The 18,639-nt window shown below is 36.0% G+C and overlaps 2 protein-coding genes across 2 annotated transcripts in view; both read right to left on the bottom strand.

The window, feature by feature from the left end:
* LPCAT2 (lysophosphatidylcholine acyltransferase 2) overlaps nt 1-18,639 on the bottom strand; it is an 80,549-nt gene that overhangs the window by 12,310 nt on the left and 49,600 nt on the right. The window lies entirely within an intron of this gene.
* On the bottom strand, nt 7,287-18,542 carry CAPNS2 (calpain small subunit 2). The gene has a single exon (XM_037739100.1). It carries the CDS (start codon nt 8,216-8,218, stop codon nt 7,466-7,468), a length of 753 nt encoding a protein of 250 aa, XP_037595028.1. The 5' UTR covers nt 8,219-18,542; the 3' UTR covers nt 7,287-7,465.

Consider the following 18,639-nt stretch of genomic DNA (forward strand, 5'->3'; position numbering starts at 1 on the left):
AGGATGGTCTTAATCTCTTGACCTCGTGATCCACCCGCCTCGGCCTCCCAAAGTGCTGGGATTACAGGCGTGAGCCACCGCGCCCGGCTGGTATGCAATTTTTATGACATCTTTCTAGAGAAAAATGTAGCTTTTATCAGCTTCTCAGAATAACCAAAACTCAAAAAGTTAAGGATCATTTTCACCATATTACTTTATCTTACTACAGGGTGGAAATTTAATCTCACTTTAATTTAATCTGACTTTCTCACCAGAGAAAGTAGAAACAGAGGTTTCGAGATTTCCCTAAAGCAACAAGGTTTATTCCTGAAACAAACATTCAAGTCATCTGATTTCCTTTTGTCTGATTACCAGTCTGTCAGAGAGCTGTTCCTCCACCCTTTTCTTTAATCAGCTTTATTTGTGTTGATTATATTTACATTCAACAGGATGCATCCGTTTAAAATGTACAGTTTAATGTGTTTTCTGTTTCTTTTAGAGATATGCTCTTACTCTCTTGCCCAGGCTGCAGTGCAGTGGCTATCCATAGCACAATCATAAGTGCACTACAGCTCAAACTCCTTGTCTCAGGAGATTCTTCCACTTCAACCTCCAGAGGAGCTGAAGCTACAGGCGTGTGCCACCACGCCCGGCTTATTTTGATATGTTTTGACAAATGTATACACCATGGTAACCATTGTCATAGTCAATATCTACATTTAATCACTCTCAGAGAAGGCAGAGTATTAAAGGAAACAATTTCCTTCTTTGCCACCACCATTTAATTTTCTTAGGCACTCTGTAGGGCTGTTTTTACTGAGCCTTAGAGGTTGAGGATGTTCTTGAACCATGGCTATATTGCTCAACATAGATACATTTCTTCCGCAATTAGCTTTTCCCACTAAGCAACATATAAGTCCTAAATAGAAGTTCTTAAGAACAGATCTAAGAATTATTTATGGACATTGAAGTTACTATCATAGGTTGTCTGTATAATTGGAAATACTCCTTTGAATTCATGTTGTATCTTTATTGTGAGTCATCTAGTTTTTACCTATACTACCAAATCCTTTGCATAACACAGGTCAAGTATCATTAAGTTGTTTTGCAGATGGAGAAATGGAAATGTGACAAACTCTTAATATATCCACTAGTCATAGAACAAGGTAACATTCTGGACCCCTACTTTTCACTAACAGATGAGTGGTTTTGAATGACAAAAGAATGTTAAAGCAGACTCTTGATGATCACAAGATTATCTGGATGTTTTCATCCTGGTAATGTGAAGAAAAAAGCAGCATGGAAATTATTTTGAGAGATTACGTTATTGGATTAGTAAATCAAACACTTTTAAGATTCCAAATTCTGAATAATAATATTTAGAACTGGAAGGAATCTTAGAAATCATCCATTCAGCTTCTTGATTTTTACCGATGAAAAAAATGAGACAAAAGTTTCTCTTGAGGTCACAAAACTCACTATTGCCATAGTTGCAATTAAAATTTAGGTAATCTGGCTGCTTACTAAAATAAATAGCTTGATAAAATATACCCACAAACAGATAAAAATTATACAGAAAAATATACTATTGTTAATTTTTAAATTTTGGATCAGTATCATAAGAATTATTCCACAATGTTTGGTTCTTTTCTTTAAAAACCTGCTAAGGTCCCCAGGAAGAATTATGAACTTAATAAAAAAAAAATCTAGACTTGAAAATATTTCAGGTCCGCATTTCAAAGGGAGGGAGGCCATAATCCCTCCATAAACTGTCCTAGTCTGGAGCCCAGGGAAGTCCAGAGTTGGAAGTAAGGAGTTACATTGAGTAACTGCAAACAGAAGGGATAACAGTCTCACAGAAACTCCAGACAGGGGGCCCCATCCCTTTCCCGGGAGTCAGCAGGATCAGAAAAGCATGGAATTGTGTCTGGGTGGAGGTCACTGTGAGCTCATGGCCCCCCAGCACTTTTCATCTGCTCAGTCACACAACATCAGCTTTTAGGGCAAGCAGGAAGTTCTAGGCCACTTGTTCAAATATTGTTCACTTAAAACTCTTGAAAAAATAAGGGGCGATTCTTACGTGTCCGATTCTCAGGTATCAGTTCCTTTTCATTGTTTCATAGTTGAATTTATTCAACATCTTTCTTCATGTGGAATTAGATACGCTTTACAGCTTTTTTTGTTTAGCAAAATTTAAGGATATGGTTTTGAAGACATTTTGCAGTGATAAACTCCCAAGAAGAAGGACTATTTTCCTCTGTTGTGTTATAACTGATACACATCATCTCTGCAAATGAGAGATAATGTCATCAAAATAATTTTAAAATGTTTACATAAAACAAAATTTACTTGGCAGCAACCAACAGACAAAAGTCTTCACATCTTCAAAGATAATCTATAAATCCAAAGGAGTATTACTATTAAAATTCAGTAAGTTCTCAGTTATGCAGAACAGTATGGGAAGAGGTATTCTATTTAACTGAATATTCTGATTAAGAGCATATTTCTACCCACATACATAATTGTACCAATTTTCTAGGAATACAAACTTTCAGGATTGCTTTTAAAAAATATTTAACTATATTCTGAAGGTTCATCAAGATCAATAGGCACATTAAATATCAGTACCTTGTAAGTGCCTCCACAAATATTTTTAAAGTCCCACTATATGGGTAGTTGCGTAATACTACTGATAAGATTTTTTTTTTAAATTGTTTTTTCAAGACAGGGTCTCCCCTATGTATGTCACTCAGGCTGGACCTCCAGGGCTCAAATGATCCTCCACCTCAGCCTCCCGAGTAGTAGGTACTACAGGCGCGCACCAACTTGCCTGACTAGTTGTGGGAAGTTTTCATATTTTGTTGTAGAGACAGGGTTTTGCCATATTGCCCAGGCTAGTCTTGAACTCCTGGCTCAAAGCGATCTGCCTGCCTCAGCCTCCCAAAGTGCTAGGACTACAGGCCTGAGACACACCATGCTCAGTCAGTACTGATAAGATTTCTGACTGGGTGGCTAGATAAAACAACTTTTAAAAACACAGGAACCACTACTCAAAAATATTTTAAAAGTGACTTTAAGATCACATGCAAATTTTGAATGTTTTTGGAAGTTTGCTGTTCTTAGTTACAGAGCACATGATTCTTTTTTCTTTTTTATAGGTTATAAAATTTAGTGGATTATATCAAGATAAAGTTACTTTTCAAAATCATATGAGATTATTTTGAAATTTAAAAATGTAGATGTACAATTTCACATCTTTTTATCACTGAGTATGATTTTCAATTTACTACACTGATTAAATAACTTAATAATAGAAATTTGAAAATACTGGCATGGAGTTATGTGAATCATATTATATAAATCTCAGGCTATAAACAGTCTTGCATATAGAACAGGTAAATTTTTTAAAAAGTGTCAAGTTAAATTCTGCTTCTAAAATTGAAAATGTGCCTTTAAAACATCAAATATTAAATGAAAACTAAGAAATTCAATCACTTGCTAGGCTATTGGTTCTTGGAAAAGCCCAGATTTTTGCATTTGTAGTATCCACTCTGATGTCTGAGGCTACTTATACAAGTTCAGAAGAGAACAGGAGAGAAACTTAGGTAATTTCAAGATGTTTCTCCATGAGCATGCTGGAAGAGAATTGTAAAAGTAAGTAATCACTCAACTTGAGGAGCAAGGGCAATAATACCATTCCTAGTGTGAGATTATTTTTTTGACTTTTATAAAATATTTACAATAAAGTGAGGAACAAAAATGTAGTTACCCAGAAAGAAAAGCATTCCATGCTCATGGTTAGGAAGAAACAATATCGTGAAAATGGCCATACTACCCAAAGTAATTTATAGATTCAATGCTATCCCCATCAAGCTACCATTGACCTTCTTCACAGAACTGGAAAACTTCATATGGAACCAAAAAAGAACCCACATAGACAAGACAGTCTTGAGCAAAAAGAACAAAGCTGGAGGCATCATGCTACCTGAATTTAAACTATACTATAAGGCTACAGTAATCAAAACAGCATGGTACTGGTACCAAAACAGAGATATAGACCAATGGAACAGAACAAAGATCGCAGAAGTAATGCCACACACCTACAACCATCTGATTTTTGACACACCTGACAAAAACAAGCAATGGGGAAAGGATTCCCTGTTTAATAAATGGTGTTGGGAAAACTGGCTAATCATGTGCAGAAAGCTGAAACTGGACCCATTCCTTACACCTTATACAAAAATTAACTCAAAACGGATTAAAGATTTAAGTATAAGACCTATCACCATAAAAACCCTAGAAGAAAACCTAGGCAAAACCATTCAGGACATAGACATAGGCAAGGACTTCATGGCTAAAACACCAAAAGCAATGGCAACAAAAGCCAAAATAGACAAATGGGATCTAATTAAACTTAAGAGCTTCTGCACAGCAAAAGAAACAATCATTATGGTGAACTGGCAACCAACAGAATAGAAAAAAATTTTTGCAAGCTACCCATCTGATGAAGGGCTAATATCCAGAATCTACAAAGAACTAAAACAAATTTACAAGAAAAAAACAAACAACCCCATCAAAAAGTGGGTGAAGGATACAAACAAGCACTTTTCAAAAGAAGACATTTATGTCACCAGCAAACATATGAAAAAATACTCACCATCTCTGGTCATTAGAGAAATGCAACTCAAAACTACATTGAGATACCATCTCATGCCAGTTAGAATGGTGATCATTAAAAAATCTGGAGACAACAGATGCTAGAGAGGGTGTGGAGAAATAGGAATGCTTTTACACTGTTGGTGGGAGTGTAAATTAGTGCAACCATTGTGGAAGACAGTGTGGTGATTTCTCAAGGATCTAGAAATAGAAATACCATTTGATCCAGCAATCCCATTACTGGGTATATACCCAATGAATTATAAATCATTCTATTATAAAGATACATGTACACGTATGTTCATTGTGGCATTGTTTACAATAGCAAAGACTTGGAACCAACCCAGATGACCATCAAGGATAGACTGGATAAAGAAAATGTGGCACATATACACCATGGAATACTATGCAGCCATAAAAAAGGGTGAGTCCATGTCCTTTGCAGGGATGTGGATGAATCTGGAAACCATCATTCTCAGCAAACTGACACAAGAACAGAAAACCAAACACTGCATGTTCTCACTCATAAGTGGGTGTTGAACAATGAGAACACATCGACACAGGGAGGGGAACATCACACACTGGGGATTTGTTGGGTCAGGGGCTAGGGGATCAATTGCAGGGAGTGGGGAGGTTGGGGAGGGAATGACATTAGGAGAAATAACTAACGTAGGTGAAGGGGGCATGGAGGCAGCAAACCACAACGGCATGTGTATACCTATATAACAATCCTGCATGATCTGCACATGTACCACAGAACTTAAAGTATAATAAAAAAAATGTGGTTACCTTGTTCTTTCTACAACCATCCTGTGGAAAGGTTAAATTATAAATCTAATATTCTGAGACCTTAAAAGATGTTTGGCAGCTATCCCCTTTCTTGGCTACTTTACTAAATCCATGCCTAACATATTCCTGGACTTACTCTAAAATAGAGAGATTGATATTAATGTGTGGTTCCTGGCAGCAGCCTCATTCTTATGTAACTACACCTGGTCTAAGTAGCATACCAGACCAAGGTTAAATTATAAGCCCCCTGAGGAAAGTGGATGTGATCTCTGTGCTTGGCTCAGTTCAGAATTTTATGTGTGTGGTGTTTCATAAATATTAGATGATGGTGATGATGGTGAACACAAAGGCCAAATGCCAACCTCTCCAGATTTCACTGGGGATTTCTAACAGGAAGCTGAGGGATGTTAACAGGCTAGTTACATCATTTCCATAGTTGCAACTTTCTTCTAAATGAGTCCAAAGAGGAAGGAAGAACTTATCTGTAATCTCGAGATGACCCTCCGAAGTAGCCTGGGATAGAGACAATGCATTAAAAATCAGAGAAGATGGCGTAGAGACCAATTAAATAGCAGGCAGAGGAACAGAGCACTTACAAATGCAGCCTCTCTAGCTGTGTCTACTGGCACAGGGATTCAAGATTCTGTTTGCTTCGCTGTAATAGCCTGTTATCAAAATTATAGAGCCAAACCAAGGTCTATACACAAGAAAGGCACAACTACTCCAGCTTTTGGGTGGCAGTTTCGTGGTATTTCTATCTTCCTTCTTCTGAATGCTGGCAACATTGACTCTCCTGCTTGGCCTCAGTTTTGGCTGAGACAGGCTTGAAAAATACTGTGAGGCAGCCCTGCTTTAAAGCAATCAAGGCTGTCAACCTTGGCTAATTATTAGAATCACCTGAGGAGCTTTAAAAATATTCATCTCTGGGCCCCACCTCTAAAGAGTCTTATTTAACATATTAGGAGTGAGACTCAAGTGTTAGTATTCCTAAAGAGCTCTCCCAGTGATTCCAAATTGCAGCCAGGGCTGAGAACAACTGCAATAGTCAGCAATATGTGTTCTCTATATTGCTTTACATTCCATTGAACTGATTACTGTTCATATGTTTTTCTTTTCTTTTTTTTTCCTTTGTTTCCTGTTTTTTCCTGCCTGTAGTTTTCAAAGATGAACAAAAGAATTTTCCTTGTTCTAAGGCAGGACAAGACATGACAAGAGCTGGCTAACACTGGCAGGGCATGCCTGGTTTTGTATGAAGTATGTGTAAGAGCAAACATTCTGATTCATGAAGGCAGTGAGAGCCATTTTTGAACTATGAGTATACTGTCTTATTCCCCAGTGTCTTTAATTCTTTACAAATGTATCAAAACAAAATAAAATTGCTATGTGCTTTTTGTTTTTTTTACTAAAGAAACAGAATTAAAGAACTTTAGAATTTTAGATAGTAGCTCCATCATTCAAAAAAATGCTACCCTTATGTAAAACTGCTTAATTTAACTATCTGAACCTGTTTCTTTACAGTTAAATGTGTTTCCTAAAAAGCGCTTCATTTTTTTGCATAATGGAAAGATCAGGTATAAAATTACAAGAAAAACTGATTTTGACCTTCTCTCCTAAACTTTTTAAAAAGAAAAATGTATCTCCTGAGGGCTCTCTTGATTTATTACAGGATTTTTTTTGAAATCATTCTTAACAACAATAACAACAACGATAAAGTTTCTACTCCTTAAAATTTATTCACCAAATAAGCAACACCTTTTAAAATCTACTCCATTAGAACTCTATCCCACACCCTCCCCATCATATATATGTAAGTCCATATAAATCCAAATCTCAAAAAGCTGATATACAAACCACTCAGAACATTTTTCATGAAATATCTGTTTTAATTCAGCAGTAAAAGGCAGCGCATGATCAGAAATATCTAGGGTTGTGAAAGAGCTCGCCGGGAAATGACAGCTGTTGCACAGGGTATCAGCAACTGTGTACAGCATGGCAAGGCTTACAGTCCTTCAGGGAGGGTCTTGACTTCTCAGTGCCCACTTCAGGAATACATGGTTAACTGCAGCCATTCTTTGAGAGACACTTGAATCAAGCCATCTGTATCTCTATCCAGAGACTTGAAGGCACGAAACATGGCATCCAGGCGGACCAAACAGCTGATGAAATTGTTAAAATCCATATCCCCATCCTCATTAGCATACCGGCGGACAATCATTTGGTAAAGTTGTTCATTTAGCTTAAAGCCTGCTGCCTGCAGAGCTCCCCGCAGCTGAGAACTTCCCAGCGACCCAGAATGGTCCCTGTCATACTGCTTATAAACACACTGCCATTTCTTGATGTTGTTCCACAGATACTTAAATTCTTCAAAGCCCAGCTTCCCAGTTGTGTCACTGTCCATGACAGCCACAATGCTCCGGCAGGTGTCGAGATTAAAACCATCGGTCTTCAGATCCTTGTGCTTAGAAAGGACTTTGTTGAGAATATTCATCAGGTCAGTGGCACCCACCTCCATGTCTGGTCCAGCCAGCTGTGCAAATTGCTGCCGAAATCGCCTAACTTCCTCACTTTCTGAGGCTTCTACATTGGTGAAATGCTGCTGAGTGGGAGGAGGTGGTTCTGGAGTATACTGAGCTGCTGCAGCCTCACTGATAAAATTCACAATTCCTCCAACTATCCCTCCAATATTTCCTCCTCCTCCTCCTCCTCTTCTCTGCCCACCTCCTCCAAAGAGGCCTCCAAGAGCTTCTCCAAGACCTCGATCTGCTCCTTCCAATAGAGCCTTTGCAAGAAACATGCTTTCAGTTTAACAAGCAAATGTGAAAGCTGCTGAAATCTTGGAGATGGTATGAAAAAGATGAAATGGAGTTCAAGCCGTTTACATGTGGAAGAACTGGCTTTTCTTTACCTGCTCACACTGTACCACGCCCCATGATGTGATGTTTCACATTCTACTGAAGATCCTGAGTTCCATAAGGTCCTAGCACCTGCCATATTTTACAGAGCCTCAATAAAACTGTTTTCACTCTTTCCGATATTCATAAATTATAGTATGTATGACAGCTTAGGATAATAGTTTCAAAGAAAAAATATTAAACTATGCATTTTTATGTCATTGATTTCTTAGTCCTCTGTCTTAGCACCTACAAAATATGTGCATTTTCCTAACAGGAAGAAGGTAAATGACTTAAGGAAATCAAAAATTTCTTTTCCAGCAAATACTTATTGTTAGGATAGAACTGAAGAAATCTGGGGCACTGGAAGAATATTTATCTAATCCTCTTCCCTTAGCAAAGATTCTCAAAATCCAATAGCCTTAAGAAAAACGTAGAAAAGAGATTTTTAAAATGCAAGGCCCTGAGTTCCCATTCCCAGAGATTCTGATTCCATAGGTCTGCTGTGGGGTCCGTGATTGACACTGCTAAAATCTTTTTTGAAGTATAATATTCATATAGAAAAAAGTATAATATAAATCATAAACAGATAGCTCAAAGAATTTCACAGACTGAACATCCATGTTAGAGCATCCAGATCAAGAGACAGAACATCACCAGCACACTTGAAGCCTTTTCATACTTCTTTCCAGTTACTTCCCTCTTCCAAGGATAGCCACTGTCCTGACATCTAACACCATAGATTTATTTTCGCAGTTTAAATAAATTAATCAGACGGTACAGACTCTTTTGTGTCTTCCTTTTTCATTGTAAAAATTTTAAACATTTTAAAATTGTGATAAAATGTACTATTGTAACCATTTTTAAGTATACAGTTCAGTAGCATTAAGTATATTTGCATTATGCAACCATCACCACTATCTATCTTCAGTACTTTTTTCAGCTGGCAAAACTGAAACTATACCCTTTAACTCTCATTCTCCCCTTCCCCCACCTCTGGTAACCATCACTCTACTTTCTATCTCTGTGATTTGACTACTCTGTATACCTTATATAAGTGGAATAATACAGTAGTTGTTCTTTTGTGACTTGCTTACTTCAATTAGTATAATTTCTTCAAGATTCATCCACGTTGTACCATCTGTCAGAATCCTCTTCCTTTCTAATGATGAATAATATTGTATTGCATGAATATACCCATTTTGTTTTTCCATTATCCCACTGGTGGATATTTGGGTTTTTAAGCTACTGTGAATAATGCTGCTACGAACATGCATATACAAATATTTGTTTGAGTCTTTGCTTTCAATTATTTTGGGTATATACCAAGAAGTAGAATTGCTGAATCATATGATAATTCTATTTTTATATTTTTAAGGAACTACCGTACAGGTTTTCCATATTGATCATACTGCTTACATCCCTACCAGCAACACACAACACAAGAGTTCCAATTACTCCATATCCTTGCCAACGTTTGTTATTTTCTATTTTGGTGTTGTTTTTTTTTCTAATAATAACCATCCTAATAGGTGTAAAGTGGTATAACACTGTGGTTTTGATTTGCATTTCCCTAATGATTAATGATGTTGAACATCTTTTAATGTATTAATATTTACTGGTCAAAGAAGATCTTTGGGAAAATGTCAATTTAAATCCATTTTAAAATCTGGTTACTTGTGTAGTTTGTATTGCTGTTGAGTTACAGGAGTTCTTTAAATATTCTAGATAGTAACCCCTTATCATATATATAATTTGTAAAAGTTTTCTTTCATTCTGTAGGTTACCTTTCCACTCTGTTGTTAGTGTCATCTGATGCACAAAAGTTTAAAATTTGTATGTGGTCCAATTTATCTATTTTTCTTTGGCTATTTTTTCTTTTGGTGTAATATTCAAGAAATCATTGAGAAATCCAATGTCATGAAGCTTTTCCTCTGTTTTCAGCAAAGAGTTTTATAGTTTCAGCTCTTATGTTTAGATCTTTGATCCATTTTGAATTAACTTTTGTGTAGTGTAAGGTAAGAGTCCAACTTCATTCTTTTACATGTGGATATATAATTTACCAAGAATGGCCAAGACCACTCTTGTTGAGAATCATTTGACCATATACATAAAAGTTTATTTCTGGGTTTTCTATTATATTCCATTGGCTTATATGTCTTTATTGAAACAAGTGCTGCACTGTTTTGATTACTGTAGGTTTGTAGTAAGGTTTGAAATGAGGCAATGTCATGATAAAAACACACACCAAAGCTTTCAACTTCGTTTTTCTTTTTCGAGATTGTTTTGGCTATTCAGGGTTCCTTGAATTTGAATTTCAGGGTGGATTTTAGGATGAATTCTTGAATCCATCTATGGATTTTAGGATGGATTCTTCTATTTTTGTAAAAAAAATTGGGACTTTGAAAAAGGATTGCTTTAAATCTGTAGATCACTGTGGGGAGTACTGACTCAATATTGTCTTCTAATCCATAAACATGGAATATCTTTCCATTTATTTGTCTCTTCTTTAACTTGTTTTAGCAGTGCTTTGTAGTTTTCAGTGTACAAGTCTTTAGCTTCCTTCATTAAGTCTATTCCTAAGTATTTTTTTTATGCCATTGTAATGGAATGGTTTTCTTAGTTTCATTTTCAGGATTGTTCGTTGTTGGTGTACAAATGCAACTGGTTTTTGTGTGTTGACTTTATATCCTGTAAGATTGTTAAGTCCCTTAATTAGTGCTGTTTTTTGTATGTGTGTGTGTTGGCGGGGGGGAATCCGCAGGGTTTTCTGCAACTAAGATTATATCATTTCTTAACAGAGATAATTTTACTTCTTCCTTTCCAATTCATATGCCTCTTATTTCTTTTTCTTGCCTGTTTTGGTGATGATTTCCAGTACCATGTTGAGTAGAAGCATGAGAGTGGGCATCCTAGTCATATTCCTGATCTTAGAGGAAAAGTTTTCATTCTTTCATCACTGAACATAATGTTAGTTATGAACTTTTCATATATGGTATTTATGTGTTTATTATGTTGGGATACTTTCCTTCTAGTTTGTTTGTGTTTTTATCATGGAAGAGGAACAAATTTTGTCAAATGTATTTTCTGCATCCATTGAGATGATCAGGTAATTTTCCCCCTTCATTCTGAGAATACGCTGTGTTACATTAATTGATTTTCTTATACTGAACATCTTGCATTCCAAAAAGAAATCCCACTTGAACATGGTATATAATAATTTTAATGTGCTATTGAATTCTGTTTGCTAGTATTTTGTTGATGACTTCTGCATCCATATTCATATGACACATTGGTCTGTACTTTTCTTCTCTCTCAGTGTCTTTATCTGACTTTGGCCTCACAGAATGAATCATAAAGTATTCCCTGTTCTTTAATTATTTGGAAGAATTTGAAAACAACTGGTGTTAGTTCTTCTTTCAATGTTGGGTAGAATTTTCCAGTGAAGCCAACTGGTCCTGGGCTTTTCTTTGTTGGGAGGTTTTTGGTTTCTGATTGAATATCTTTGCTAGTTATAGGTATATTTATATGTTTTACTTCTTCATGATTTAGTCTTGATAGGTTGTGTGTTTTCAGGAATTTGACAATTTCATCTAGCTTATGCAATCTGTTGGCATACAGTTGTTCATAGTACTCACTTATTATCCTTTTTATTTCTGTGAAATTGGCAGCAGTGTCTTCTCTTTCATTTCTGGTTTTATGTGTCTGGCTTTTCTCCCCCAACATGACATTTTTGAGATTTGATTTTACATTTTTAAGAAGCATCTTCAGAAGTCAGTCTGTAACAGGTAGTCTGAGACAATACTTTCAGAAATCCTACCTTTAATACTAGTTACAAGTCAGATTATAAGTCCAGAGGCTGTTGAAAGTTTTGTCGGTGAACTTGAGGAAAAGTGGTTAGGACTTAATAATTAAGTCATTATATCACTTAGCATTTGGGGTCTCAATTTCAAATGCAAAATGATAACAATAGTATCTCCGTTGCTTACTTCTAATGATTCAATCTGATTTATTATGTATCAGGACTTAGACTCAGTGGTTAGGTTACAAAGGTGAATAAAGCAGGATGGTTGTGCTCAAGAATCAAGGAAACTGGTACAGTTATAATCTGAAGTCTATGTTTATATTCTTACTATTAATACTAATCTATTATATTTGTATATAATATGGTTTAGTATTTAGGTTTCATTGAATTCCTCTGAAAGATACAAATGTATTTCAGATAAGGTAAGAAAAACTCAAGAAAAGTTAAGCTACTTATCCAAGGTCATGCAGCAAATACATTGTCCTGTGATACCAAACCAGTATGGGCACCCAAAAAGGGATCAATGAATTCTAATGAGGCAAAGGAAATGAGAACATTTACCTATAGAAGATATAATATGTAGGCCTGACCAGAGGTTGAGTCAGAGTTCTCAAAATAGATAAGGGATATAAAAGCACAGTATAACAAAAATACAGAGGAGCTAAAGGATATGAGGTATTCAAGAGATGGTGAATAGCACGATGCGATAAGACTCTATTGCTAGGAGTGATGGGAGCTAAAGAGAGATCAATAAGATGGGATCAGTTTGGAAAGGGCTTTGAACTGCTATGCAGCAGAGTCTCTCTCACAAATAATTGTAGCAACTACTGAGAGCTCAAATGTAAAGTTAAAAAAAATTAGATGTGAAATTACTGTGGAAATTATGCAACTCTAGAATTGACTAATGATTATTCTAGCTGTTATTAGGAAAAGAATAGTAGCCAGGTGACATTGCTCTGTCCAGGACATGGGGGCAATATCCTGTCTTCTGCCACACCAAATGGTTGGTGTAAAACTTTGCAACTGATTTTATTTCATGGGCACAGTGAAATGGCCTCTGTGAACACCAAAAGCCAAATGTCTTCTTTAACCACTCAGAAAAAGTATCACAAAAGAACTGTCTTCCTTTTAGGGAATCACAAGGGGCCATCTGGCTTTAGACAGATTTAAACCCATTCATATAAGCTTCTCTCAGAGAAAATTACATGGACTTTGTTTTTATAATATTGCAAATTAACTTGATAATATCAACTGCCATATAAAATGTGCCTCCTTGTGCCCGTCTGAAGTGTTTTTTTTTTTCCCCTTGTGGTTTAAATCCAATTCTTCTCATTTATTTTCTGTGAAGATGGAAGGCATTTGGCCAACAGTTTCTCATAAGCCATCATAGAATAAAAGACTAGTATTAGATTAACAAGGTTTTTCTCCTGTGGATGATTTAATCCCCTATGGCTACTTATTAGAACATTAATAGCAACCTTAATTGCCGTCTGTGGGAACTCTACCACCCATATCTGCAAAAAAAAAAAAAAAAAAAAAAATTGTAGTAGGGGGAGAAGGCACATCTGATGGATAATTTAGTCCCAATTTGGGAAACAAAGTTATGGAACTTAAAAAGTATACAACGACACACAATGTAATTAAAAACATTATTCAAAATAGTTCAAAAGTGGAAACAACCTCAATGTTCACCAACGTGAGTGGATAAGCAAAATATGATATATTCACATAGAAGAATACGATTTGGCAATAAAATAATGACTGATACATGCTACAAGATAGATAAACCTTAAAACATTATGTTAAGTGAAAGAAGCCAGACACAAAGACATATATTATACGATTCCATTTCTATAAAATGTCCAGAAAAGGCAAATTTATAGAGATAGAAAGTTGATTAGTGGTTGCCTAGGACTAGGACATAAGTAGTGACAGGAATTAACAGTTAATTACATAAAAATCTTACTGGGGTGATGGAAATGTTCTAAAATCGCTTGAAAGTTGATAACTGCACAACTTGGTAAATTTACAAAAAAATACTGAACTGTATACTTGGGTGAATTATATGATATGTGAAATATGCCTGAAAAGAATTTTTTTTTAAAATCAATAGTAACAGTTTGTAGTAAAAAAGAATACCAAACTAGGAATTCTAGTCTCAGTCCTGCAATTAACCGGCTGTGTGGCCTTGAGCATGTAACTTCCTCTCTTGAGCTGGCAATCTTCTGCAAAATGGAGAACATGGGCAATTTGATACCAAAAGTGTATTTAGCTCTACAATTCTGTGAATCTAGATTTATGACAGGATTATCATTCTTGTACTGAGTTTAGTTTCCTTCTGGTGTCTAAACCTTTTAATGCTATATATTAATTTAATTTAATTTTTCTTTATCTGAGTTTGGTTCTACAACTTTTAAAGACATGCTCACTTACCCTTATTCCCACTTTGACATATTGTCTGGTGACTGCAACCTATTAAGTATATTGGTGTCCAAAAAGAATTCCAAGGGGAACTGAATCATGTCTAAATAACACAGAAGGACTCACAACTCCCACTTTAGAGGAAGCCTTTCTGTCAAGAGGGGCTTTCATCTAACTGCAACATGATCTGGACCAGACTTTCCCAATTTGTTGATAACAGTGTCATGTTTGATGAAATCAAAAGTCTTTCTAGAGTTCATATAGATGAAATCTATTTCCTTTTCCTTATCATCTTAGACTGTCACTCTGTCAGAGAGGGAAATTAAGTTGGTGTGACACAATTTTCTTTTACAAAGCCTTGTTCTTTACTTCCTTGTGCTCCTGGAGGAGGCCAGTAATTACTCCCTTGCTCTAGTTAAAAAAGTTACATTTTAATTTTACAGCTCCTTTCTGTTTCCTCTATGTATCCCCCAAGTATACTTGCATTCAGAAGCCAAAAGTAAAGCATGTAATTCTCATGTCTAGATGGATATATTAGTTAACGATACTCAGACATAGAAAATACTATGATGGACTAAATGGAAGAGCTAAGTGAACCTGAGAATAGAATAGGGAAATACTCAGACATATAGGACCAAACTTTCAAGACAACTTACACAACTGAATAGAAAAGTTTATGTGTCCCACCCAGAAAATTATAGCCTCTTTTCTTTCTTTTTTTTTTTTTTTTGGCAAATTATATAAGTTGTAGAGTCAATTTCATACAGCATATCCTGATTAACTGGGATTGGAATCAAAATGGTTCTTTTCATGTGAATTATGAAATACTGTATTACATATAAAACCTCAACTGGAAATTTGCAGGATAGAGGACTTTACTGTTCATTTCCAGTCATTTAAGCCACCTAAGTACCCTGTCCTAACTCTCAGCATAAGCAGAAAACCTGCACACTACAGCACCCTACCTTCTCTACCAGGGAGGGGCAGGCAAGGATGTTTGTTATTATTGGCTCTTAAGATTTAACACTTGAACTAATACCAAGAACAAGAACAGGGCAGACAGGAAAAACTTGGAACGAAGAAACACATTCATTCCATATAATGTGAAACAGTAATAAAACATCTACAGAAGTTTACAATAGCCAAGAAGGCTGGATTGCCAAAGTGCTAAAGTATACACAAACTTTTCCTGTCTAATATTTAAACAAAGTACATAGTAATGCCAAAAGAACCAAGTACTTGTTAGGAGGCAGAAATGGGAAAAATCATGATCATTGTTAAATTCTTTACAGAATGGAAATCATAATCATGTCTCTATATTTTACTAAGAAATAATTTATTATGCACATAATGGTGTTGGTAAAAAGAGAAAGTGAGCTCATGCCAGACTACAGATGAGAATTAGAAATCAATTTCCTCACTCTTTTCCTCTCACCTGTGAAGATGAATTATATACCACTACTTACAACTATGGGAGGATAGTAACGAGAGCTAGACAGATTAGTTAAGAATAGGCTCTTAGTGATCCCTTTAAATCAGATGTAGAATTCCCCAAAATTAATAACAGTCACTATAAGCACTGATGTATAGTGACTTACAGTAATCCTTCAATCCAGTTCTTAAACCTAGGAGCATGCTTTGTTTTCATCAGCTTAGGAAATACAATAGAGACCAGCGAACTACAGCTGGTGGGCCAAATCCAATCTGGTACCTGTTTTGTTAATAAAGTTTTATTGGGGCATAGTCATGCTGTTCATCTATATTTTTATGGCCATTTCTGCACTATAATAGTGGAGATGAATAGTTGTAACAGATACCATATTGTCTGCAAAGTCAAAAATATTTTCTATCTGGTCCTCTACAGGGAGAAAGTTTCCCGACTGAAATATAGCTTTGCTGCTAGTGAGTATGGTGACAGTGTTAGATAGAAAATTAAGATGAACACATCTTGAGATACAGTGTGGAAGAGATATGACTTGTTTGTGGTAGGAGGTAAGAGGCAGATAATATGGTATATTGACAAGCTTGTAATAAAAATTATATGCTTAGAGAAATATGCAAGAACTGTTTTATAGGTACAGAAAATACTGCCACCAGGGAAGCACACAACTGGTGAATAACACGGGGCTGAAGGAGGATGAAATGAACAATGATGCTGTTATGAACATCGCAAGACATTGTTATAACTGTAAAAATGATTGTGTTATAATTATGATTTAGCCAGTGTAAAAATTTCTTAATCTTGTTAAGTGTCTTTGAATCCCTTCAAGTACGCTAGTATAAAATCTACTCTTAATTTGAATTATAAACATAAAAAAATGTTGAGAATCCACTGTTTTGAACCGTTGTTTAAGCCCTTAGCTCTAACTCATTTGTATATTTAATCCCCAATGAACCTCCGAACCAGAGAGTTAAGAACACATCCACAAAAATTAATAAGCTAAATTAAACCTAAAGATGAAAATAGCCTTTTTTGTTTTTCAAAGACATGAGACCTTTCCAAAGGAAATTATCTCAAACTAGTGAACTATGCCATGCTTTGGATCACGAATACCACATTTCTGTTGGACCTTCAAACTGTCTGCCATCAATTATGTGAGAATCTAAAGAACATGTTAGAAGGAGCTAATAGCATATTTTTGTAGGCTAAACTGAGACAAAAACCATTATGAGGTTTTTGCAGACTAGCCAAGAATGCAGGTGGGAAGAAAAAGTAAGGGAATGGTGGAGAGATATTGAGGTTTTTCCTCCATCCCCCAGATTCCAACCACAATGGCATCAGACTTGAGAAAAGATGAGAAAAGAAAAGAATAAGAGGGGAAAGGAGGATAAAGTGGGGAAGGAATGTCGGTAGAACTTATGGGAGCATTTTCACTGCAAGAATTTCTAGGTGCTGAAAGAGCAGCAGAGACACCGTACCTTTTCTCTTTCCCATCCTTCCTCCCCTTCTCCCTATTATGCACTTAGTTTGGCAAGATAAGCTACCCTGAAAGAAACAAACTATGGAGCTGCTGAAATTCCTTGCCTTTCCCATCCAATAACCCTCTGTCAAATCACTTGCAGAGACTGAGGAAACAAATCTAGCATGGAAAGTGAGTATGTATATAAGGTGTGGCATCAATTGCACAATTCAGCTTCTCAAAACAAAGTAAATCTTCACAGGCAGACAGACAGGTGTGCTCAGAACAGAGGAGACAGAGAGAGAGAGAGAGAGAGAGAGAGAGAAAGGAAAAAGGAAGGAAAGAAAGGTCAAATGCATCAGTCATTAATTCTCCAGACTCTTTTCTCTACCTTCCATTATGTTGGAGATCAAAAGAAAAGTGCTTTGAAGAACAGTTATGGTTCGTATCTAAACTTCAGACATATCATACAAAGAAGTAAAAAAAAAAAAAAAAAAAAAAAAAAAAAAAACAAAAACGCCCCCATAATTATAAAATAATATGTATGCTACCAAATCATTCCATGCAAAAATGTGGTGACCAAATAGGCTACAAAGGCTCACCAGTCTTCTAACTGCGTGGGCCAATTGTTATCTCTAGTCTGAGTTAGTCAATCAGCTAGCTGGCGGCTACTTAAATCCTTGGTTTATATCCCTTCCCCACTCAAATCTTCCTATACTCACAGTGCTGTACAAACAGTGAGGCTATTGGCAGGTATCATCAATCATCAAAAGACAGAACTGGTGTCATAACAATCCTGTAACTGCTAGCTATAATAGTTTGACACCTGAAGGACAGGGCAAGCTCTATAGATATTATTTTTAATTTTGATTAACAATCTTGATGGGCACAATGTCTAAGATGTGCTATAAACTTTGTCCTTTGTCCCTGTTTCATGTCCCATCCTATTTCCCTATTTCCTGTCCTGGTTTGTATGTCCCTGCCATATTCCTTCTCATCACTAGTTTTGTATATATAAAAATTTTATTTAAAATTACTTGCATGGTTTCTAAAGCCATAGTGGAAAATGCTATAAAAATCTCAGAAATATTAGTAATCATAGAAGTAAAAAGGTACCTCTAATTTCCCAGCTTGCACTTCTGGATGGCTGTGGTGGCTCGGGCCTATAATTCCAGCACTTTAAAGGTTGAGGTGAGTG

Source organism: Cebus imitator, unplaced genomic scaffold, assembly GCF_001604975.1.
Source record: "Cebus imitator isolate Cc_AM_T3 unplaced genomic scaffold, Cebus_imitator-1.0 Scaffold63, whole genome shotgun sequence".
NCBI lineage: Eukaryota > Metazoa > Chordata > Mammalia > Primates > Cebidae > Cebus > Cebus imitator.